The sequence below is a fragment of the Crocodylus siamensis genome, chromosome 4 (genome assembly GCF_052110815.1).
Source record: "Crocodylus siamensis isolate JL-2025a chromosome 4, ASM5211081v1, whole genome shotgun sequence".
Taxonomy (NCBI): Eukaryota; Metazoa; Chordata; order Crocodylia; family Crocodylidae; genus Crocodylus; species Crocodylus siamensis.
Genome location: NC_143398.1, coordinates 125,964,924 through 125,990,062, shown reverse-complemented (window position 1 = coordinate 125,990,062; position 25,139 = coordinate 125,964,924). Strand labels below are relative to the sequence as shown.

Genomic DNA, 25,139 nt, shown 5'->3' with positions numbered 1-25,139 from the left:
TTCAGAAAAATTATAGAAAGCTATAAATTACAGAAAGCTTAGCCAGGAACAGAAAAATTTAGCATCTGGCTTTTAATTTATTGATATTTTAATACTTCACAAAACATTGATTTTAAATATCAGGAAGTGGAGATTGTAAAGAAGATGGGCAATGTTAGGGTACTCGCTATTCTACTCTCTATTTCTGTTTAATCAAAAAAAAATGAATCCGTACAGATGATCTAATATGATTTTTGCTTTTCAATCAGTGGACCTCGATAATGTATACGGTTGTATTTCCCAACTGTAGAAAACATAGCAACATGCACTTTTGAGGCCTGATTTCACTGGGCTTTGGAACTGAGCCAGCTCCCATTTAAGTCAATAGGAGTTTCCTGAGTGACCTAAATAGGAGATGAATGAGGCCCTTTAGATGCTCAGTTCTACTCTAGATGCAAATTTCAGTACTTGCTTCTGCAAGCAATTCAGTATATGATTGTCAATGTGATTGTTTCCCTATTTACAAACAAAAGCAAAGGTAATCAGGGTTAGTAGGGCTCTTCCCTCCCTTGCCCTTCCTCCCCTTCTGTCATATACTTTGAGAATTACATGGGTACAAAAATTAACTCCATCACTTGGCACAGCTGGTTTGAGAAGAGACATCCAGGCTTACTGCAATACCAATTCTGACATTTTCAAGCTGCTAAAGAAATTGTATGTGCAATTCTCATTTAAATGAAAGAGATTTGAACCACCAAATTCATTAGTTGGTTTGGAAATCCAATTTGTGCATTGGCTTATCTTCCCATGTTCCATCACCAGTGTTTAGTTGCCAAAATTATAATTTAATATAAAATGCTTTATGTATTGAAACTTTGAAATAAGTTAAATAAACCTCAAGCTTAACCGGGTGTTTTAAAGATGACTAAACCCTCCCCACTCCCAACAAACAAACCAAACAAATATTTTCTGTTCAATTCTTGTTTGAGTTTCCAAAAAGAAAACATTTCTTCTATCAACACCAAAAACCAGTTAAACCAATTCATTTTACCCAGAGTATCCCACTCCAATCTTGCCTCAAAATTAGTGTTCAATGACAAAATCCTTACCAGAACTCCTGTTGAAATCTTCTGCAACAGTAGAGCTGTTGAAGTCCAGTTAAAGCCTTAAAAAACTTTCATGTCAACAGGAATTTTGATTTTGTAAAAATCAGACCATGGGCCTAGAGTCATTAGAGCAGGGGTGGGCAAAATATGGCCTGTGGGCTGGTTCTAGACCACCAAGTGATTTTATCTGGCCCATGGTGGGTCCCTCGGTCCAGCCTGGCCCAGACCTGGGGGCGACCCAGGACCTGGTGTGTGCTGCCAGACCCACTGCCCCCAGGCGCGGAAGTGCTGCCTACTGTGAAGTGCTTCCTGGCCTATCTATGGGGCTGAGTGGCATGGTGGTGTAGGAGTGGGGGCAGTGGTCAGACTTGGCTTCCTGGCTGCCCCCACAGCAGCAGGTCACTCTACCCTCATGCTTCTGGTTGCCACTGCCAGCATTTCCACCACTGCTGGCTCCAGCCCCACTGCCTGGGCACCCCAGCCTGTCTAACCCACACCTCCCAGAGCAGGTGGGCAGAGAGGGTCAGCACAGAGGTACCAGCTCAGGACCCCCATGGGCAGTGTGCAGTCAGCCAGGGAGATGGGATAGGGCTGCAGGCAGTCAGGGAGTAGCATCTGGGAGCAGGATGGGCAGGCAGATCCAGTGCCAGAATTGAGGGGCGGTAAAAGCGAGGGTTTAGGGCAGAGCTGAGATCTGCTCTTTGCATGTCCCTGCAACGTCTGCCGGTTCTGTGGGCAGCAGCCAGCCCTTTTCTGTAGAACCAGTGCCTGTCACAGTAGCGAACAGATTGTAGCTCTGAACCAGGCACCACTCCCATGCTGTCAGAACCCCACAATCCTGGCCACCCATCACACTCCCCGATGCCACTCCCCACCCACCCTGGCCCCATCCTATCCGCCTGGCTGAGCACACCCTACCCACAAGGGTCCCAGGCTGGTCTCCACGAAGAACCTGCCTGGCAACCCCCAGTATTGGGTGCAGGGTAGACAGGCCCAGGGCCAGATACAAGCAGTTGGCATTTCCCAGCCCTTCCTCTCCCCTACTTGCCAGGTAGTATAAACAGCCCCAATGGGGAGCTGAGGCCAGGTCAGAAAAAATTTCTCACGCTCCACCCCCAGGCTCTCAAGAGCTCACCAAAACTCCTTAAGTTGTCCTCCAGCCTAAATAATTGCCTGCTCCTGCTTGAGTGCTGAACTACATTAAGGGGTGTAGGTTGTAGCTGTGTTGGTCTAAGGATATAGGCAAACAAGGTTCTTTGGGTAAATCTGATATCTTTTATTGGACCAACTCAAATAGTTGGAAGAATTCTTCATAGAAGAGCACACCATCTGCAGATGCTTCCTCAGCCTGATGAAAGGTGTTTGTACCCAAACGCTTGCTAAGAAGCATTTTTCCAACTATTTGAGTTGGTCCAATAAAAGATATCAGATTTACCCAACAAGATTTGATAAAACAAATTGGAGGGCAGGCTCTCCACAATTCTCTCTACTGCAGTGCAATTTATAACAAGCATTTTTAAAATAATGTCACATGATTGCCATGTGAAGGTGGTGACAGCTGCCTGGTTAATTGTTTGGTCTATGGGCTATTTGGATGTTGTATAATGGAACTGAAAACTCAGAACCCCACCCACACTATTTCAATTTCTCTGCTGTCCACATATTCAAGTTGAGAAAATAAGTCCCTTTAAAATATTGAGCTGGGTCAAAAAAACCCAAAAAAACATGGAACTTTACAAAATAATGCTTTTTATTTTCAAATGCGGTAAAAAGCCTCATATAAACTTTTATAATGCTTCTATGCAACTGTCCCAACCACAACTAATGAAACAATCCATGAAAAATATAGCCATTGCCATTTAGACTTAAATAATGAGTTTTTGTAATAGTAACATTAGAAGGACAAGGTACAGCATGTTACAATGCTTGCAATTGCTCATATTATTGAAAAAGTGAGAGCACTTAAGCATTAGAGTATAAAAGGGCTAAACTGCAGTATTCCCTACTTGCTGTATGCTTGGGGAAAATTCACCCCATCATAAGGAGCCCACACAAGGCCCTCCCTACTGCTTGTTCCAAAGGTCTTAGTAATCCACAGAGCCTTGAATGATCCCTTTTGCACTTAAGTGAATTCACTGTTAACAAACACTATTACCCCATACCGTATCCAATGATTTAGGTTTTTAATTACTGACCTATAAAAATAAAACGTATCCAACTCTCCAGCAAGGCAAATTAACAGTGCAAATGCAGTATCAACAATTATTTGATTTCTGAATGCTGGCAACATTGTTTAAAACCCCTTATGCACACACAGAACAATCCCTCCCACCCTTCTTTTAGTTTGGGTGCTTCAGTCCACTAACCTATGCTGCTTAGAAGGAGACCGAAATGCAAACTTTCAGCTGTATTTTGCAATTCAAACTGCACTGCACACTGAGGATATTCACATCCAGGATTTTGGTTCAGGCTTACCTCTAACATTGATTCACTAAACATTTAACAATTCCCATTGCTGGAACAAATAACTTTCCAAGCAAAAGAAGTGTTACAATGTGTATACACCATTCCATATTTAAAACAGAAGTTAACAAAAGATACTTCTGGAAAACAAAATTCCACATGGCTGCAAACATTAAGCCATTTCAGGATCTTTGGTACTCTGAGAATAAGGGGGAAAAAATGGCACAATGACAAACATAGTCAAACAAATAACATTAATTCAAAGGAAAAAAAATTAACAAGCAAAAGGTGTTCCATGTCCATTGTTTTGGAAAGCCAGTGTAGATGAATCTTATGTTGTCCTTAGTCCATTACAGTGTCACAGTTTTGCCTTTAAAAATTTCTCAGTACAATTCTAAAAGCAGTATTCTAATATTTTCTTTAATGTGAATTGTTGATTAGCTTAAAATAATGCCATGATTTCTGAAAACAAAGAAATTCAGTTACCACAATAAAGGAGATTATGCTAAATATACTACAGTAAGTCTCCCTAAGAGTAATTCCTATGTGAGCACTGATCTGATTAGCAATTTGCAATATTATATGCATATTATCCTTAGTGTTATGACCAGGTGGGCTGAGCTTTTTCCTTGGTTGTAAACCAGTTAGTATGTACAGATAAATGTGTAACAGACAGTTATAAGTTAAATGTATACTTTCTCTCCAGAAAAATAAAATAAAAAGAAAATCACCAGCTTTGTTTTGGAGTGCTATTTCTTTGAAAATGCCTTAATGTCTTCATGTCTTGGTGAACTCAATCAAGGATATGCTTTTCAATAAAGAACAGTTATGCTACAGTAACTGGTTCTTCAAGACAAGTTGTCCACATGGGTTCCACTCCTGGTATGGATGTACCTGTGAGATGGGATTCCTTTAAAGAACAGTGTAACCAGGGACCAGGCCTGTGCCATGCATGTTCCTATCTTTTCCAACCCAAGGGTTGACAGGGTAGAAGGAAAATTCAATAGCTCCTATATTCCTTCACTAAAATAGAATACGCTGCATTAGAAGGGAAAGAGGATGCATCACAGAACACAGGAAAAGTACAAATCTTGAAAGAGTCGGTTACTTATAAGGTAATATATATATTTTTTAAATATAGTTGTCCACATGTATTCCACTTCTGGCATCTCAAAAGCAGCAGCTTGAGTCAGCAGACAGATGCCTGGAATCTAGGGGTGTGCAGAACAGGCTGTATTTGATTTGGATTTGACCCGAATCAGGGACAGCAGTTAAATTCGTTGATTCAGTTCACTGTCCCCAATTTGATTCAGCTGAATCCAAATCTGAAGATTCGATGCTGATTCGGACAATCATCGATTCAGACATAGACATACCTTTAAATGTTTTTTCTACATACCTTGAGGTATGTATGGCTTGTGAACGCTGCGATGGTGGGGTGGATGGAGTGTCCCACAGGAGCAGGGGGAGGGGGAGGGGGAGGACCCCCGCATGCTTAACGGCAAACCCAGAAGTGGACCAGAAGTATTTCTGGTCCACTTCCAGGTCTGCCACCAAGTGTGCAGGCCCCCCCCACACCCCGGTGATCAGTCACAAGGGGATCCTGGGTGCCCCGCCAGACCCAGGAGGCACCAGTCACCAAGCTGGGGAAGCACAGGAGGGACCCCCAGCAGACCCAGAAATGGACCAGAAGTGCTTCTGGTCTGCTGCCAAGCGCGCTGGGGTCACCCCCCCCCCCATGTTCCTGTGGGATGCTCCATCTGCCCCACCTTTGCAGCATTCACGAGCTGCCTGCTACCTTGAGGTATGTAGAAAAAAACTTTAGAAGCTGTGTCTATATCCGAACCGCCAAAACTTTCTAAATCTCTCTGATATGATTCAGAGAGATTAAAGGGTCTCCTGATTTGATTCAGATTCACAAATTTGGCCGCTGAATCGGGCTGGATCTCCGCCGAATCGAATCAGGGACTGAAGCTTCGCACAGCCCTACATATACATATGCTTCTTCAAGGAGCTGCAATGACTGCCAGGACTCTTGACAGAAAAGCCCCTAATTGGTAGAAGTGGATTCAAGGTAGCTCTGACAAACATCCTTCTAATGCAGCAGGTACCCATCTGGAAAACCTGAGAGAATAGTTCACCCTTCCTCCTGTCAGAGAAGCTAAAAATGGTACTAGGAGTTCAGATAGCAGAAGACCTTTGATTACATTATGGCTTAGGACAGAAATCTGGAACAGATGAAAAAATAATAATTTAAAGCAAAAAAGCAAAAGTAGTGACACCCTGCCATTATGGGATATAAATGAACCCACCCTGAGGACTCAGATCAGTCCTACTCCTCAAGCTAACATTATAGTCCCCTAAAACACTTTCATAGGTGATACAGAAAACAGGTTGCTAGAGGTTCAGAGGGAGAGCCACTAAGCCTGTTAACACAATACTGAGGTCCCAGGACAGTAGAAAGACCGGAAGAAAGACCTGTATGAAGTTTTTGAGGAAATTAACAGCTGTTAGGCATAAGACTGCATATGTTTGATCAGACAATGAAAAACTGAATTGCTACTACAGCAAAAGCTGTGTTAACCGGCACTTTATTACCCAGAAACTCTATTAACTGGCATCTGAAGGACACAGCACTTTATTACCCAGAAATTCTATTAACTGGCATCTGAAGGACACTGCAAAAGTGAAATCGGAAGTACCACTTCCGGGTTTTGCCACCGCTGTGAGCAGAGTTCTTGCCACTTCTTTAGCCCACAGGCCCAGGGCAAAGCAGCCTGCTTGGGGCAAAGCAGCCTGTGTGGGGGCCCCCCCTCCCTGTCCCCAGGCACACTGATGCCAGGGAGTGCGCCAGATGGTGCACATTTGATTAACTGGAATATTAGATTAAATCGGCATCCCCCATTCCCAGGGGATGCCGGATAACAGCTTTTACTGTAAATGGTATGCTGATGGACATTTCAGAGTTTTGAATCAAAAAGCAATGTATTGCCTAAACAAAGAATCTCTTCCATTTTTACTGCACAAATCACTCTACCAGAGTCCTTTCCTACTACAAGCTGAGACAGAGATTTCAGTGGAACAGGATCTGTGGAGGTCAGCCACCCAGAATCCACACTTGCCCAATGCTAGAATGCTAGTTATAGGTGCAAGATCTGTTCCCTGTTCTGAGTTTTAAAGTTATGCTGAACTTGAAGCATGATCAAAATCTACATTCACAGGTGCATCAGATCTGGAACAATGGTACCATGCAAGTCATACTGAGACTATCATCACTGACGCTATCCCAGGAACCTTGGTATATGGGAGAAGCACAGCTGAATCTTGGCGTCCAAGGGATGAAAAAGGCATCTTCACAAAGAATTTATACTTAATTCTCTCTGGAGCAGATCTGAAACCTCTTGTTTGGGTCTGTGGCAAAATGAGCATACACTTGAGCACACTGCTTTTGAAAGATGTTTCACAGAACTAGAGTCTGACAGGCCATTCTTGTTAAAGTATTTTCTGGTGAGCTGCACTTCTGGCTGTTTTAAGGAAGATGAAAAATTACGGGTATGATTTCATAGCGATTATACAGACTAACTACTTCCTGGAATAATGACAATAGAAGTGTTTCTTCTTGCTGGCTAATTAGCCCATTGTTGACAGATGGAGAAACTTGAATCCCTGGTTTCCCTGGGTAAAATACCATGACTGAGACCAAAGTGAAGCACTCTGTTTTGACAATAGGAATCTCCTACCTGGAAAGTCTCCTGTGGACCAGTTGAATTCATATGCCAAAATAGGTATCTTGTGGGAAGGCAGCACTGAATCAATCTTCAAAACATTAAGTGAAGAGTATAAAAGACAGGTCATAAACCTGAATGTGAAGTGACAGATGAATCTAGAGAGATAAAAGGTCCAGAGTGGGACTCCAACCTCCTCTCTTACTTGGGATTAAGACTGGATGTTAGAAAAAAGCACGCTTCTCCTAGGAACACCTTGGGCATTTCATCCACTGCTCCGAATTGCAGAAGGAAGCCTACCTCTTTTCTTAGCAATACCTCTTGAGAGAGGTTTCTGAAAAAGTACATGGAAGACAATAAGCTAAGGCCAGACCATAAATGAACAGACAGAAAACCTTTTTGTGTTAAACTCTCCATGACTGACTACAGTTCAAGGTCATTTGGTTCCAGGCAACCAGAAGCTACCCTTTTCAAGTGTTCTGGAAGCTCTGGAAAGTTCACTGATACCTGAAGAGAGCAATAGCAACTCCTGTTGTTCAGTTACCAATACAAAACCCTCAGCTTGGTACCAAACCTCCTTGGTACCAAAACAGACAGCACTAGAGGATTCAGCTGCATAAAACAATGGGTACTGCTTATGATGGAGCCAAGTGCTTCCATGCCAACAAGCTGGCAAGAACAGAGGTATTAGGTGAGCTCCTCAGACATAACAGCTGACATTGACCAGCTAATGCATCAAGGGAACCCCAAGCTGCAATTTGAAGAAATTCCTGGCTGGGAAGCATAAACTGGAGCAAATAAATGGTGGGACTTCTGCTATATTTTACCAGGCCCTTAAAAAAGACCTCTCCATGATCATCTTGAGACTAGAGTTCTTTGCTCCTCATTCCTCTGAAAGGTGGGGAGATCTTAGCTGCTGTTTTAACTTAGCTGTCAAAAATGACTTTCCAGAAAAAAATCATAGAAGTAGGGTCGGAAGGGACCTTGTAGATCTTCAAGTCTGCTCCCCCCCCCCCCCGCCTGGGCAGAAGAAAAAAACTAGGCTCAAATGATTCCAGCCAGGTAGGCATCAAGCCTCCTCTTAAAGACCCCCAGGGGAGGAGCCAGCACCACTTCCCTTGGAAGTTGGTTCCAGATCCTAGCCACCCTGTGAAGTAGTCCTTACAGATGTCTAATCTAAACCTACTCTCCAACAACTTGTGGCCGTTATTCCTTGTTATGCCACAGGGTGCTAGGGGAAACAAGGTCTCTCTCAAACCCTTCTGGTCCCCCCTAGTGAGTTTATAGATGATCACCAGGTCTCCCCTGAGCCTTCTCTTGTGAAGGCTGAACAGGTTCAGGTCCCACAGTCTCATTGTAGGGCCTGCCCTGTTGTCCCTGGATCATGCGGGTGGCCCCTCTCAATGTTGTCCACATCCCTCCTGAAATGGGGCACACAGAACTGGACACAGTACTCCAGCTATGGCCTGACCAGTGTCACGTAGAGGGGGAGGATCACCACCTTGGCCCTGCTTGAAGATGCTCGACAAGGTCCAGTTAGCCCTGCCAACCGTGACCTCGCGTTGTCGGCCCATGTTCATCTTGGAGTCAATTATGACTCCAAGATCCCTTTCTGCCTCCATGCTCTCAAGAAGGGAGTTTCCCATCTTATAAGTGTGCTGCTGGTTACTATTGCCCAAGTGCAGCACCCTGCACTTGTCAGTATTGAAACGCATCCTGTTTTTGTTAGCCCACCCCTGTAACCTATCCAGGTCTTGCTGCAGTCTTTCCCTCCCTACCAGGATGCTCACCTTGCCCCAAATTTTGGTATCATCAGCAAATTTAAACAGGCTGTTTTTCACCCCACTGTCCAAATCGCTGATGAAGAAATAGAACAGCGCAGGCCCAAGGACCAAGCCCTGGGGGACTCTGCTGCCCACTTCTCCCTAGGTCAAATATGACCCATCCACCACCACCCTCTGAGTATGACCCTTCAGCCAATCTGTAATCCATCTGACTGTGTAGGCATCAATGCCAGTTGCCCAATTTTTTTTAATGAGGATGGGGTGGGAGATGGTGTCAAAGGCCTTGCTGAGTTCAGAAAGACTACATCCACGGGGACACCTGCATCCAATGCTTTTGTGGCCTGATCATAAAAGGCAATCAGGTTGGTCTGACATGACCTGGCCCTAATGAAACTGTGCTGGTTGCCCTTGAGCATCATCCCTGAAGCCGGCCCATCGCAGATATGCTCCATGATGATCTTCTCAAAGAGTTTCCCTAGGATTGAGGTAAGACTGATGTGTCTATAGTTGCCCGGGTCCTCCCTCCTCCCTTTTTTAAAGATGGAGACCATGTTGGCTGTCTTCTAATCATGGCCTGAGCACCATGAGCACTTGTAAAGTCGTGCCAAGGGCCCTGCAATAACCCCTGCTAGCTCCCTCAACACCCTGGGGTGGAGAGCATTTGGACCCACTGATCTGAACATATCCAGCCCCTCCAGAAGCTCTCTAAATGGTGAGGCCTGACACTCAGGGAAGACAAAGGCTTACTAGAGCATTTGCAAAAGAATTATCTGATGAGGAAAGAAAACTGCTAAAGTTCAGAGATCATAATGGATCATAAATATTTAAAGTAAATATTTAAAGTGGGATGACTGTGGATTTTGTGCCTTTAAGTGCAATATATATTGAGCACTTATCTGAAATGTGTGCTTTGCAGAGGCAAATGAGTTGATTTGAGAGCTCCATTACTAATAACAAGAGAAGAAGCTGAAGTAAAAAGACTTGGATTCCACCATCACATGCAAGCTCTGGGGCTAGGAACAATTTGCCTCAACTTCTCTCTCTGGAACCCCACTGTTTTACTTGTCAACAGACATAAAAGCTACATACTCTTAAATAAATACACTAGCAACTGCAGTTGGAAATTGTAGAGACAGAGACAATTGGGGTGCATTGCCATGAGTGGGAACATGCATTTCCATGGGGACAAATAGAAGTGGCATATATTTGTGCTGCTGCTAGTTGTCCCTGGGCACACACCTGCGTATGTGCTCTGGTGTGTAGCACGTTGCCTCAGGTGGGGTAGGGGAGGCTGGGGCCAGCACCTGGGCTAGCCCCAGCAGCCTTATCTTGGATCCTGGGGCCCTCCCAGGCCTGCAGTGGCAATCCAGGCACACGGAGCCTGCCCAGCAGCCTGAGCACAGCTCTGGCCAGCTAGGCTCCAGTTTCGGACAGTGCACACTGCAGCCATATATGCTACTCTGCTTTTTTCTGCCATGGTTTGACATCAGGATCTCCCAGTGTCAAAAAACAGGTGGCATGTGCAGTTTGCAGTGCTGCAAACCACATGTGCATACTCAAGGGGATGTACCCTTCAGGTTCTGTTTTGGTGTCATGGGAATGGTGAGAGAAGGCAGACTTGGTCCCAATGGACACTGCAATTTAAAAGAATCCCACATTGCATGCGCATAAGAAAACGGGAACAACCACTCAGAAGGATTTTACAAATACAGTTGATGTTTCTCATACTGTATGTCTAAAATCCACCGGATTAGCAGTAAAACAATGCTTCTGCATTAAATGATACCTTCTGTCCTGGATGTATTAGATGGCTTACAGTGCAAACAAAGCCACAGTACACAGAGGCCTAGTTAACCTTTATACATACACATAGGCAGTGCAGTTACAAAGGGAAGTATGTTCCTTTTATTCCAGTACCTTTGTATAATAAAGTTAACAAAAATATTCAAATATTAAAAAAAAAGCCAGCTGGCACTGCCAACTATTTCCTGTAGTAGTTTTAGAAATCCTAATCCTGTAGAATTTCTTTGTGAAGTCAATGCGCACCAGAGTCAGTGTATTGATATCTACGCCAAGCAGGTCTGGTGATGCAGCTACCTGAGTTTTTGTGGATTCGTTTGTTTTATTTCACAACTTCCCAGCTTTCATGTAGGAAGGGATAGAGCCACGCTGTGTCAGCCCTTCAAACCTCTTGTATGTATAATTGAGGAACACCCAATCTTTGGATTTGTAGTCAGATTCTGTGGTGTTTGGCACTGGAACAGAGAGAACAAGAAAAAAAAAAAGTCATGCATCTAAAAATACTGATATTACTTGCAAGATTTTTTTACATCAAATCCTGCATTTTATTTTTCCCTAGCACCATACAACTGTGGGCAAAATTCTGATCTACTAAATTAAGCTGGAGTCTTATCATTGACTTTAACAAAGGCACAGTTTCATCAGACATTTTGAGACAGCAACAGGTCTTTGTGTGCATGGATATAGCGGACAGCACAACAGAATACTGATTCTAGATTGGGACGTCAGGTGCTACCAAAGTACAAAAGAAATGCAAAGTAAGGTTGATGAGAGCTGAAAGTTTCAATTTTTTTTTAATAGAAAGCTACATAGGGGTTGCCAGCAGTCTCTAAATTTATGGACAGCCTGTAAAAACAACTAAGGATAAAATGTCCATCTGTTTAAAAATCAATCAACCAATCAATCAGCTGCCAGGAAAAAAAAAAATCTCTGGGCTTGATTGAGGCTGGATGAAAGTGTTGATAGAAAAGAAGTGATGCACAAAGAACAAAAAAAGCACCATTTTATGTATGAGCAGGAACACAGCCTCCATAGCTCCCTCCCTTCCTACCAGCCCAGCCATGGGCTGCTGCTGCAACCCAACCATCACCTGCCTGTAATGGCTGCTCGCCTTGTAGGTTGGCAAGCCACACAGTCCCAGGCAGTCTGAGGCACCAGGCATGACAGGGAGAGGGCATGGGGATGGTGGGGTGGGCAGCATAATGCAGAATATGGCTGGGGTATCAAGACATGGGATCAGGAGTACCACAGTGTAAAACCATTGCTGCAGTCAAGTAAGATTTTTTTCTGCGTGGGGGCTTGAGCAAGATTTAAAAAGTAGGTGTTAAACCCCTAAATTTGAACCAAGCCCTTATTACTGTTGTCCAGGGGCTGACAGACAGGTTATACAGTAAAAGCCGTGTAATCTGGCACCTTACAAGCTGGCACACTCTATTAACCAGCATGCTCACTTGCAAGGTAAAAGCAAAAGTGGAAGTGCCCACCGTGGCACTTCCAGTTTTGCCGAGCCCTCACGGCCCAGGGAAAAGTAGCCTGCGCTGCTGAGCCCCCTGGCCCAGGGCACAGCAGGCTGTGCAGGAACCATCTCCCTGTCCTTCGGGGCCTGTGATGTGGAGGGAGAAGTGGCAACCCAATGGGTGCTGGATAACAAAGCTTTTGCTGTATTTACATTATATAAAATATACGTCAGTAAAAATGTCAGTAAATCTTGATTGGCAACATAGTTGACCTAAATAAACTGCTAGGTAGTTTATTTAGGTTGACTAAGTAAAGATTTAGGTGCCCAACATTAAGCACTCAGGTTTTAAAATATTTTAGTCTTAAAAAGTAGAAACTATTTTGCTATAGACTAGGAAAAATTTCAGAATTACAGGAGGAAGGGGATTTGCCTAACCCTGCTTACACAAATCGTCCTGGGGAAGCTGAGGGAACTTGGCCTCTTGTAGAATCAGGTACTCTACAGAGGAGAATTTCCTGCTACACACCATTGCAGGAATGTTTTATTTAAAAAGCAAGTGACTTTCAGAAAGACTCATGCTACTAAGTCACTCTAGCTTATAGTCCATACTGCCTCTGTTCAGGATCATTTAGGCCTTTCTGAAAATGCTGTCCACAAGAGTGCACCATATTTTACAATGGCGACATTTAAACCAGAAGCAAATGTCCACAACCAATTCGTGTAATGTATTTTACCAGGAGTTTGCCAACAGGCACATATGGGGAAATCCTATTATACTTTCTACGCTCATTAATTTTCACCAAAGCAACACACACTCACACAGAGCTTTTCATTATGTTAACTTAAATAATAAAAACTGCCTTTTCATAACACTTTGGGAAGAGGAGTAGTTTAGGATAGTTCCTAGTTAAATAAAAAGTTTCCTTATTATTTAAAAGTTTCTTTTTTATTTAAAAGAAAAAGGTTTTCTGACCTGTACAATACTTCCATGAAAGGACCAGTATTTTGGCATGTGTTGCAAAGTCTGTCTCACCTGGCTGTAAAATATCAGATTCGGGAAATTCATCAAAGTTGGAAGTGTCATCAATGCTTCTAATTTCTATAGGAATTGCAGCTGGTCTTTCCCTACACATGAAACAAAATAAGCATCAGATTGCAGAACATGAACAAACCTATGTTTAACTTCAATATTTAAATATTTTTCTGTACACACTAAAGTGATAACATGGTCCTTGATAAATGCTACACAGAGAAAAACCTCTGCTGGTATAAAAATATTATAACTTAAATATGAGTTGTGGAAATCATCATAGTTTTAAATTGAACACTTGGATGTTTCACTTTGCATTCTGAAATCCTGAAAGGTGAGATAGTGTCCCTGTAAGTTCACCAGAACTGCGCTTAAATGTAATACCTCTTGAAGGCTCAAATCAAGTGTTAACTAAGGTGGCCTTCAGAAGTTGACTGCACAATCCTCATTCTACTAAGATCCACTGTCATGCATTAATTTCACAACCAACCTGCATAGTCAAGGTTCTTCTTATACTCAGGCTACTTAAACATGTAGCTCTATAAATTCTGATTAATTCAGACTGTTAAATTAGCAAAGCAGCATGATATCAGCAAGTCCTTTTAAAAGGGGAGATTGGGGGGTAGGGGGAAGCAAGCCAACTTCCTAAGTGGCTTGTTCTAAAATTATCAAAAACATTTAAAACTCAAGCATTGCAAGCGTGGGAAAGAGAAAAGGATAAAAGCTTCCTGTTTCTCATACCTTTGCCCACACTTTTATAATTACTACTCTTCCAGGAACCCAGCCATGACACTAAATGAAGAAGCCCCCTTGCTGCTCTATTAAATCCAGCATCGAAAAAGGTGTTACTGCTCTCATTGCTCACTTGTTCCCACCATGCTGAAAGGGCAAGCCTCTCTGTATCACAGAGTAAGGGCTGCAGACTTGTATTGGATAAACCTCATGCCCATTGTATAAATACAAGCTTCAACAATTCAATATTGTGGATACAATATTTCTAAAAAGAGCAGGATCACCCAGATATCTAAAGGAGAGCAGCAGCAGCAACTCCTAATGAACATGGTACTGGACACCATCAATATTGGTTTTAAAGGGATCATTGTTGTCTTTCCCTTATAGATGTTGCCTTCTATCCTTTTCTTCTCCATTTCCCTGTATTTTCTATACATAATTTTGTCTTTTCTGTTTTTATGAGCTTCTTTTAATTTTCTCCTTTGAGGTTCCTCACTCACCATAAGGGTACATATTGTCTGGGGGGCAACTGCTTTTTCATTTTTAGAGCTGGACCATAAGCAGGCAGAGATACTTATACAGTCTGTTTTATGGCAGACAACTACAGGGAGAGCTGCAGAACCCTCTATAATGGAGTGGAGCAAATTTGCCAAGGGTGGGTGAGTGCAAAGCAGGAAGCATGTAGCTTTTCTTGCTATAACTGCTTCCTGACTTATGCTACATTGGGCTGGTCTGTCTTGGGAAACAGTGCACTAAAAACTGCTCAGTAAAGTCAGCTTTTACTTCAAGAGCAGGGCATTGACTGGGTTTTCTTTAAATAGTTACATTTCAAAATTAAAACTGAATTAGAAAGAAAAATATCCCTGCATTCCTGGCATCTGAAATTATGATACCAAGTAATTCCATCTAACATACACAGGATGTGTATATACCTGATATGGCCCCAGTCAACTCCTTCAAAAAATGGGTGACTTTTTATTTCTTCTACTCCATTGCTGCCAATTCTATTTTCTGAGTCAGTGCAAAATCTGAAGGGAGGGGAGAGGGAAGAATGTTACACCTAAGGTAGAAAGAAGCAATGCAAAACAAACCACACTACAATCTTGTAATCAGGAATTTCAGGAAGACTTAAAAACTATTTCATCTCTGAATTACTCAATATAAAAAGTTTTCTAATCGTACTCAGCAAAAGCAAACAAACAAAGCAAAAACAAAACCAGAAGTTGATTGTTATCACAGTTCTATGGATAAAACAAACAAACAAACGTCATGATAGGAATATTTTTATTGTTTAATAAAACTGTTGCTGCTCTTCCTCCACACCCCTCCGCCCCCAAATTCAAACCGTTTCCAGTCCACAAGAACTGCATGATCTGATCTTGGAAAAATGCTTTATAACAATGACCTTTCAACTGCAATAATTTAAAGTTTCTTCAAATCTGCTAAACCATAGAGGATTCTTGATTTTTAAGTACCCATCTGTTAGGGGCTCCCTCTTTCAAATCAGCCCCTACAAAGCTTTCTTCCCTTCCCCTCTAGACAGAGACACATTCCACCAGACAAGTAAGTGTTGCAACTCAGCTTTCTGGACCAGTTAACAAACCCAGTGGGATGTTCAAGAACAAAGTGCATCTGCCTTGTTATACATGTCTAATGGAGATATAACACCTCCAGAGTGCGTGAGCCTGCTAGGTGCTGAGCAGCATTGACTTAATGGAAGTTTAATACACCTGGTTAACCTAGTGTCAATCTGCTACAAGAATCAAGCCACTGAGCCATTCTGCTGCCTGAAGCATTTCTTATTAACATATTACATGTTAGCCTCTGAAAGTCAATTTTAACTAAACCCCACTCTCTCAACTGTTTACTCTTCTATGCTAAAAGCATTGGATAACTTGTTTTCGGAAGAAATTGTTCACTTTAAAAAAAAGCAACTTCTCTGCTATTTTTTTATTTCCAGCAAAAAGTTATAGGAGGAAGTGTCTGGCAGCTGCTCAAATACAGAGCTGTTCAGCTATAAGAAGCAATGCATGTAACCAGGGCCATAGGCAGACACGATTACTGAAGTACTTCAAGTGCCTCTGAAGCACTCCAAACAGCAAGCAGAAAGATATGCACACCTGAAGTGCTTCAAAAATTACCCAAATACTTAAAAGTGACCCCTGAGAAGAGGACCATCTTCAAAACATTTTCTGAAATATCCATACGCTCCAGCAGTCTTCCAGCCTCCCCAGGGGCTTGTTTGTTCCCACCCTCCCACCCTCTTGTTCTACAGAAGAGCGGAAGTGCTCCTCTGTGTACTTGGCAGTCATCAGGAACTCCTAGAAATCAGAGGTCAAGAGTTATACAGGGAATCCTGCTCTCTAGCCCCAGTCCGGTTTGCATCGTACACTTCGGAGCACTTCAAGATTTGGAGCACTTCTGTCAATATTCCACCTTTGTTAAACATATATAAATGATCAATCACCCTGATTCAGAAAATATTTTTCTTCCTGAATCATATCTATCCACAACAACAAGATTTCCTCCTTGCCAGCCTGAAGCAAGTTCTAACAGGTATCTCAGTAACATGGCAAGTCAATCAGACTATAAACTCTCTTCAATTAATACTTCCACAAGCTGGCATAAGTTTTACTTGCAGCTGAATGGCCCTTATATCCTATTAAATTAGCAGGGATCCTGGTTTTCTCCATTTAAAAATCTAAAATTCCATAATAAAAATCCAAAATCTGTGTTTTTAAAGCAACTTGGAAGGCTATCAGTGCCTCAAACGTTATCATAAGGTAAATTCTAAATACTTATGCTTGGGGGTTTGGTTTTGGTTTTATCAGAGAAAAATCAGAGTTCCCCCTGCCCCCTTCGCTCACCAGGATGCAGGTCCAGCTGCGGTTGTCCTCCCATTGCTTTGTGGCCCTGCACAGCCCTGCTATTCCATTGCCCCTCACTCCCAAACCACAACCCCCACAGCCCTCCTGGTATGCCTCACTCCCAACATCCAGCCTGTTGGCCCTTCTGGTACCCCTCACTTCCAACACGCAGCCTCCCACCCCTAAGCCCCAGCTCCCTAGTGCACGGGAAAGGGGGTGTGGGAAAAGGCAGGGTGCCTCAACATAGGTAACGCTATAGATGTATCGGGGGGATGTACATGCCCCCCCCCCCAGATTTGTGCGCCCACAGCAGGGCACAGGGCTGCAGCCTGGCCAGACCGACATGGGCAGGAGCTGCCTCCATGGCCCAGTAGGCAGGGCAATGAGACTCATCGTCACTGCCACAGGGAGCCCCACGCCAGCTGCACTGCCAGCAGTGCAGAGAGTAATAGACTGGGGGGAGTAATGGATGTGACACCCCATGCCTGTGATCACCCTCCTCCAGTTCCCCCCAGACCCAAACAGCCCTTTGCAGGCTGCAACTCTGCCAGCCTGTAAGGGGAAACCCAATTTCCTATGCTTTGCTCTTTTAAAGGAGAAAATCTGTGCTTTTTGCTCCAGCAAAAAGAAAACCCAGATCCTTGTTAATTAGGATATAAATTTCACACCCTTCTACCTCTGAGTATATTAAAAACAAAGTCCACAAAGAAAAATGAGAATTATTCCTAGCAACACTGCAGTTTCTCCCTACAACTGCAACCAAGTACCTGGGCAAGATCTGTAGTGCTGAAGCCCATAGCAGCAGCCAAGGGATGGGGCAACTAACTGCAGCTGAAGCCTCAGTAGCACTGCAGGAAAAAGTTCAACACAACGGCTTGTGCCCAGAGCGACAGCCAGCAGTACCACAGGTAGAAGCTAGGCCTGCACAAACAGGGAAGTATTCAATTCAGATTCGGCCAGTTTGGAGGATAGCAATTCAATTCAGAGATTCGGATCACTGTCCCAAATCGATCTGGCCAAAACTGCTCAGAAGATTCAGTGCTGATTCGGAGATAGGGCCATAGACTATAATGGGGAAATCACTGAAATACCTATAACTGTCATTTTTTGGCAGATTTGGATGAAAACAGCAGGGATGGTAGCCCCTTCTGAGGGCATAAGGCCTGCAAAGTTTAAGGGGATAGGTGCAGGGGTTTCTGGGAAACTGCACCTCAACTTTCTGAAAGCAAAACTCATGACGTGTGTGTGCATGCCAAAGCACAGCAGGATGAAAACAGCAGGAATGGTAGCCTGTAACAGGGGGCCTTCCCAGTACTCAGACAGAAACCGCTCACAAAAGGGACAGTAAGGCTAGAGACAGAAGCTTATGTGTTGTTTTTATGTCCCTCCCCCAGAGCACTGTAATTGGAAGGGGACTCAGGGAAAGATAAGTCACTGGCCAGCTACAGATGTGTCTTTCCCCCTTGCTCTCCCTCCCTCTTCTCAGTTTCTGTTCTCCTGACAGACTGCTTTCTGAATCTCAATCTTTTTCTGAATTGATTCAGAGGCTCTGAATCTATTTGGAGGGTTTTTTTGGTCTCCCAATATGATCTGGATTCAGTGACTTGGCCTCCGAATCAGGCTGAATCTTCTCCAAATTGAATCAGCAAATGAAGCTTTGCACACCTCCAGTAGGAATCAAGCATTGTAGCCTTGGCAGCTGGGGGCCCCTCCGGCAGGGGGCAAGGGGCACTAGCAGGATGGGGGAGGTGGAAAGCTGTGGGAAGGGAGTGAGGGGCCTAGACCTATGTCCTGGTGAGTGAAGGGGGGAGGGGAAGCTCTAATTTTCCAAGATAAAAAACACAAAAATCAAATACCAAAATGTATAGGCATTTAGAATTTATTTTATTATCGTGATTGAGGCACTGGTAGACTTCCAAACTGCTTTAAAATTGTAAATATATCAAGAAAATGTGTTCAGCTGATACCAAGATATTAGATATATAGTAGCATTTCATTTAGGGAGTTGGGGGGTTTTTAATCAGAGAATTTGCAATTTTTTTTTTTTTTAAAATCAGGGATAACCAGGATAACACTGAACAGTAAAACCCATTCACTCTCTGTTCTTTTCTATCATCTTCATAATCCTCCCTTTATTCCTCCTCTCTAGGATTTTTTCAAGCCCAACCCTGCAATCCTGACACAGAAGTCCCCTGAGCCTCAGAACAGCAGTATCAATACATATGAGTTTGTTCAGGGATCTTTCAAGGACTAACTTGCTCCTACTGCCTGTATCAGGAACTGACAATAGCAAGAGGAGATTTTGGCCCTGAGAGCTGAACTTTGCCCCTCAAGGAATGGGGGCTTGACAGAATGGACACAGTTAAGTTATAGGAGGAAAAAAAACTGAGCCAAGCAACTTTCCTGCTGCACTATCAAGTTCCACCCAGACTGGAAATTGAAGATAACGGAAGGACAATTGTTAACAGTGTGGAATTCCCAGAAAGTTGTTACTAACCTTAGAATTAAATCTTTAGCTTTCTCAGAAATAGGCACCTCTGGAGGAAATACCAAAGTTTCTTTCCAGTTCATAACTTTCCGGTAAGTTTCCTGTGGTGTTTCTGAGCAGAAAGGTGGATACCCTGTATCCGTGGGGGGAAAAAGCTGAATGAGCTTTTCCTTTCACCAAGAAAAGGGCCTGAGCCCTTGCTGACACCGCTAGTTCTCTGATCTCCCACCCCCAAAGTAGTCTCCAAGGCATCACCACCCAAAAAAAGTTTTCTTGAAAACTAGTACTTCTGAAACTACAACACTGAATACCAGCGTTAATAATAAAGTTTGGTATCTAATAAATATTAGTTAATAAAATATTTCATATTTTAAATTTGGATTATTTCTTTCAATGATTAAAATGCAATTTGGATTGCATTGTGGAAAACTTGTGGATTTTCCTTCTCTTCATATTTTTAAATCAAAGACTGAAGGCCTTCCTGGAACATAAGCTGTTGTCAGAATGGAAACAACTGGACTCATAATGAGAACAAAAGGGTTATATTTTAAATCCGGTGTCATGCAAAAGGTCAAGTCACGGTCCCTTCTGGCCTTCAAACTAGGAATGCTTCTGGGGGCTGGTAACAACTTACCTATAAGCATTTCATACATAATCACTCCCAAAGACCACCAGTCACATAGTTTATTGTACCCAGTCTGCATAAATACTTCTGGAGCAATATAATCTGGAGTTCCCACAGTAGAGTAGGCCTAAAGGTGGGGGAAAGAGAGGGGGGGAAATGGTGGAGACTTGAAATGGGACAAACAAACAACTTTTTAAAAATATTACTGGAATTTATAGAGTACATCTACAGTTAGTGGAAGAAGGATGCAGTTTATCAAACTATTTTTATTTTACAACACACAAAACCTAAAAGAGATGGTTCATTTAAATGCCCAAGCACAAGATCAATAATAAATTCTGAAGTAACACTGCAAACATCTTTTATACTGTGGAGATTGTAAAAAAAAAGACTAAAATACATAAAAATGTTAAGAAGAGTAAATTTCATAGTGTGGTCTATTACAATAATAACCTATGAGAGAAGTTGGAAAAAGTGTATATTTAACACATGAGAGACTGTTCTGTATATGGCAGGGGTGGGCAAAATATGGTCTGCCGGCTGCATCCGGGCTGTGAGGCCATTCTATCAAAAATGACAGGAACCAAGGGCAGTAGGACCCAGGCAAAGCCCGGTGGGCTCCAACAACAGTGGGGCCCACCCAGCCCCACATCTCCAGCTGGAAGCCCCCAGCTGGGAGCACGTAGCTTCCCCACACCGGAACTGCAGGTAAGTGGGGGTGGGGAGAAGGGCAGGGGGGACCCCAGGCAGGAAAGGAGCATGGGGGAGGGGGAAATGGCCCCCTCCCTGCCCTGTGGCCAGCACCCTGTGCTGCAGCTGCTCGCAGCCTGTGTGGGGCTGCCTGTGCCTGCTCCAGACAAACCCTGTGCGGGCTGCGAGTGATTGCAGCGTGAGGCACTGGGCATGGGGCAGGAGAGGGGCTGCTCCCCCCACCCCCTCCCATGCTCAGCACCCCCTTGTAACCCAGCCCCATTGCCAGGCTGGCAGCAGGGCTGGGTTACAAGCTGGTGCCAAGCGTGGGGAAGAGTGGCCCCTTGTTCGCTGTGTGGCCAGTGCCCCACACTGCAGCTGCTTGCAGACTGTCTGGGTCTGCCTGTGCCTGCTCCAGACAGCCCCGCATAGGTTGCGAGTACCCGCAGCAGGGAGCGCCAGCCATGGGGTGGGTGAGGGGCCGCTTTTCCCTGTGCTCAGCGCCAGCTTCTTCCCTGCCAGCAAGCAGGGGGTCAGGGCTGTGTGCTGCCCCCCACCTGTACCGTAGGGCTGGTGGGCACTGGGAGTGAGTGGGCAGGGAGCCAGTGGGAGCACGGGGCCTGCACCAGTGCCCTGGGGTCAGTGCCAGCAGGGCCCAGAGCATGGTGGCAGGAGTGCAGGGTCCCAGCTGGCAGGGGCTCCATGAAGCCAGGCCAGCTTCCCCCTCTCCCTGCTGGTGCAGCCCAGCCAAGCTCCATGGGCCCCTGCCAGCCTACATCCTGCTTTGGGCCCCACCGGTGCTGGCCTTGGGACATTGGTTCCAAGATGGTGAGCAGGGAACCCGTCAAGGGGCGGGGCTACCCATGCAGCCCTTGACAGCCTGCCAAAACTGGGTAAGCGGCCCTCCACCAGAAATATGGCTTGTTTCGGCTGCTGAATTAACCAGGTTGCTACTCAGTGAGGTGTTAACCCTAACCTGCTTCCCCCCACACCCCAAAAAAGTTATCTTCCCTAAGTGTAGTGTTTAAAACCTACGTTTGAGTACAGGCCAATGCTAGAATTGCCTGGGATTTTTTTTTAGCAAAAAATTTACCAGGGGAAAACAGTTTTTGCACACACACAAAAAAGGGAAAATTTTAGTTTTGTCAAGAGACCTCTAGAAAAATATTATATGAAAGATTTTATTTCCCATTAGTTCAACACAAAAGAAAACATTGTATTTTACTGAAAAGACCTGAAATATTTAGTTTGAATCAGTTAAGGAGGTAACAACAAGTTCACTTTTTTTTTTTTTTTTTAAACACAGATTTCTTTACTGGTGTTGTAGTTTGGGCCCCTGATCTCTCGCATAGGCCTGACTTCCTGGTTGAACCACAACTCTCATGAGGAACCTGGTATAAGACTAATCATCCCAGTTGCTACACCAGTGGTTTTCAATCTCTTCATGTGCAGACCCCTAAAAATTTTGAATGGAGGTGCAGAAAGAACCCTTTGAAATTCTGAATGGTGGTGTGGATCCCTCAGATGTGTAAGTGTGTATATTCACAAATTTTGACCGATCACAGTCATCTTTCATGGACCCCTTAGACAGTGTGGGGATGCCCCTGGGGTCCATGGACCACAGGTTGAAAAGTCATTGTGCTACACAGTCCAGGTATGTGGGTCTGCAATGCACCAAGGGAGATTTAATCCTCAAGGAAACCCAACACCAGAAAATAATGAAAAAGTAATGAAATGCTCAGCTTAATGCTGATCCATCTGAAAAGGAAGAGTTGTGGGCTAAACATTTAAATTCCAGGCATACTGAAATATTTCAGTTCAACTGAAAATGTAAAAAAAGAAAAGTGACATTTCTGAATCAAAATTTTTAAGAATGAAACTTCAGAATCTGAATTTGTCATCTATTTGGGGTTAAAAAAAAAGATGTCTGACAGACAGAAATATTGAATTGTTTGGCTCCAGTTAAAGTCAACACGCTAATAATATTTGGATTTGTAATCTACCTACAATGCAGGCTAAATACTCAAGTGCTGTTAGGCCTCCAATGACTTCCCACAGTTCCTCCGATTTGTCTAGGATGACAGACACATTACACATTCTCCTAAAATTGTTCAGGAAACGATCTTTCTGTGGCACTAAGAACCAGGGGATCTGACTCCTGACACCTCACACACAGCTGAATGGAGAGTTTGAGAACTACGAAGTATACAGTTATACAAGCTGCAGAGTGTGGTTGAGTTTACTTCTCTAATGGACAGCAATTTAATTTCCTCACTTATACTTTGATCAAACACATTATTATTTTTGTATTATGGTAGCAAGTACAAGACTCAACTAAGATGACTGCTTCATTGCTAAGTAGTATACAAACATACAACACAAGTCCTTGCCCTGAGCAGCTACCAGTCTAATTGAGAAGATAAGAGTGCAAGGGGAAAACAAAAAGAAAAAGTGATTTATGCTGATCTGCTGCATCATTTTTGGGGCCAGATCTTAGAATAAGCACTACAAGGCATCTTTAATACCTGAAAACAGTTACTTCTAAAGATCAATGTCTAGTTGGGAGGAGGTATGAAACTAGGTTCCCCAGGGGTCTCTTCTATGTCCAGTATTGTTCAACATCTTCATTAATGATTTGGATAATGGGAATCAAGTGCACACTTAGCAAATTTGCAGATGACACCAAGTTGGGTGGAACTGCACATGTTCCAGTAGTTATGGGTAGGCTCCATAATGACTAGAGAAATGGTCCCTAATCAATTAAATGAGATTCAATAAGGACAAGTACAAAGTCCTGCACTGGAGGCAGAATACCTACATGCATAAATATAGACTGGGGAAGGACTGGCTATGCTGTACTACTACAAAGAAGGACCTGGGGGTTATAGTAGACCATAAGTTGAATATGAGCCAGCAGTGCACTTTTTTCTTTTTCTTTTTTTTTTTTTTTGCAATAAAAGCCAACAGCATACTGGGTTGTATCAACAAGAGAGTTATTTGCAAATCAAGGGAAATGATTCTTTTGCTCTATTCAGCACAGGTGAGGCCCCACCTGGAGTACTGTGTCCAGTTTTGGGGCCCCCACTTCAAGAACTATGTGGACAGTTCAGAAAGAGTCCAGCACAGGGTAACAGAAATTATCAGGGGCCCGAGAGACAAGACTTATGAGGAAAAGCTGAAATAACCTTAATTATTTAGCCAGAAGAATACAAGACTGAGGTGGGATTTGATAACAATGTTCAAATACCTTAAGGGTGATTTTAGAAATTATGGAGATGGGTTTTCTTTGTAGCAGCAGGGACAGGACTAGGAGCAACAGCCTCAAACTGCAACAGGGAAATGTAGGCTGAAGATTAAGAAGAACTTCCACTATGACCTTAGACAGCCATTAAATAGGCCACCTAGAGAAGTTATGGAATCTGCATGTTTGGACACTTTCAAGAGTAGGTTAGACAGACACTTGGCTGGGATAGTTTACTCAGGGCTGACCCTGCTTTAAACAGCAGGCTGGACTAGATGACTTTGTGAGGTCATGTCCAGCCCCATTTTCTTATGATCCTGTGATCTAATTCCTGGTCTCATGGCTGATGTATGGACAAAAGAACAAAGTATAGCTAGCGAAAAGTGAGCAGCGGGACTTATCTGCGGAGAGGCCAATGTGTAGTAGTTGTTGGCATACCTGTTCTTATTTCATGGTGAAACTGAAAGCTAAACCACAGTAATTAGGCCCTCACTTGCTATGTAGCTACAAATTTTTCAATTTACTTCATATTTATAAGTACAAAGACTATTTTATTCAGCAACTATTAACTCACCAGTTGTCTCCTGTTCTTCTTCCAGGTTTCTGCTTTTCTCTTTGAGTTCATATTCTGAAATGCTTATTTACAAAATAGTGCTGTTAGGAACTACAAAGATGAAAAAATGAAAGAAAAGCTACAAGAAAAAAAATGAATCCTATTGATATCATTCAAATTAATCTTATTTATAATATTTTGTCCAGGATACTCACTTTGTACCTTTAACATTATATATAAACACAAATAACAAACAAATATTTCGGTGAAATTAGAGGGAAAAGAAATGATAAACAAATCAAAGATACCAGGACTGGGGAATGATTAAAGTGTGATATAAAAATATGATACTAACAATGATACCTGACAAGATTCACCCAAGGACTTCTAAACATTTAAAAATAATCAATTAGCTGAATATAAGCAACATTTCTGTTTAGACTGGTAGCGTCTATATAGTTATTACTCAATGCACTAATAGAATACACCAAATCTCCAACACAAAACATATTAGCTAGCTGCTTCACAGCAAAGCAGATAATGAAGAACCATGATACAAATTAAACTGCACAGATTTAAGGTAAAGAAAATGTAACC

General features: G+C 43.2%; 1 protein-coding gene across 4 annotated transcripts in view; it reads right to left on the bottom strand.

Annotated features, from left to right (window-relative positions):
* STK38L (serine/threonine kinase 38 like) overlaps positions 1-25,139 on the bottom strand; it is a 95,571-nt gene that overhangs the window by 14,384 nt on the left and 56,048 nt on the right. For 3 of the 4 annotated variants that reach the window (XM_090043698.1, XM_090043697.1, XM_090043696.1), the window contains 6 exons: positions 24,564-24,625; positions 20,068-20,185; positions 19,443-19,566; positions 15,011-15,106; positions 13,350-13,441; positions 2,818-11,312 (listed from right to left, as the gene is read on the bottom strand). In XM_090043698.1, the coding sequence (XP_089899824.1) occupies positions 11,185-11,312; positions 13,350-13,441; positions 15,011-15,106; positions 19,443-19,566; positions 20,068-20,185; positions 24,564-24,625 (620 nt within the window). In that variant the 3' untranslated portion in view covers positions 2,818-11,184. Of the gene's footprint in view, positions 1-2,817; positions 11,313-13,349; positions 13,442-15,010; positions 15,107-19,442; positions 19,567-20,067; positions 20,186-24,563; positions 24,626-25,139 lie in introns of those variants that run through there. The other variant, XM_090043699.1, reaches the window with a different exon arrangement.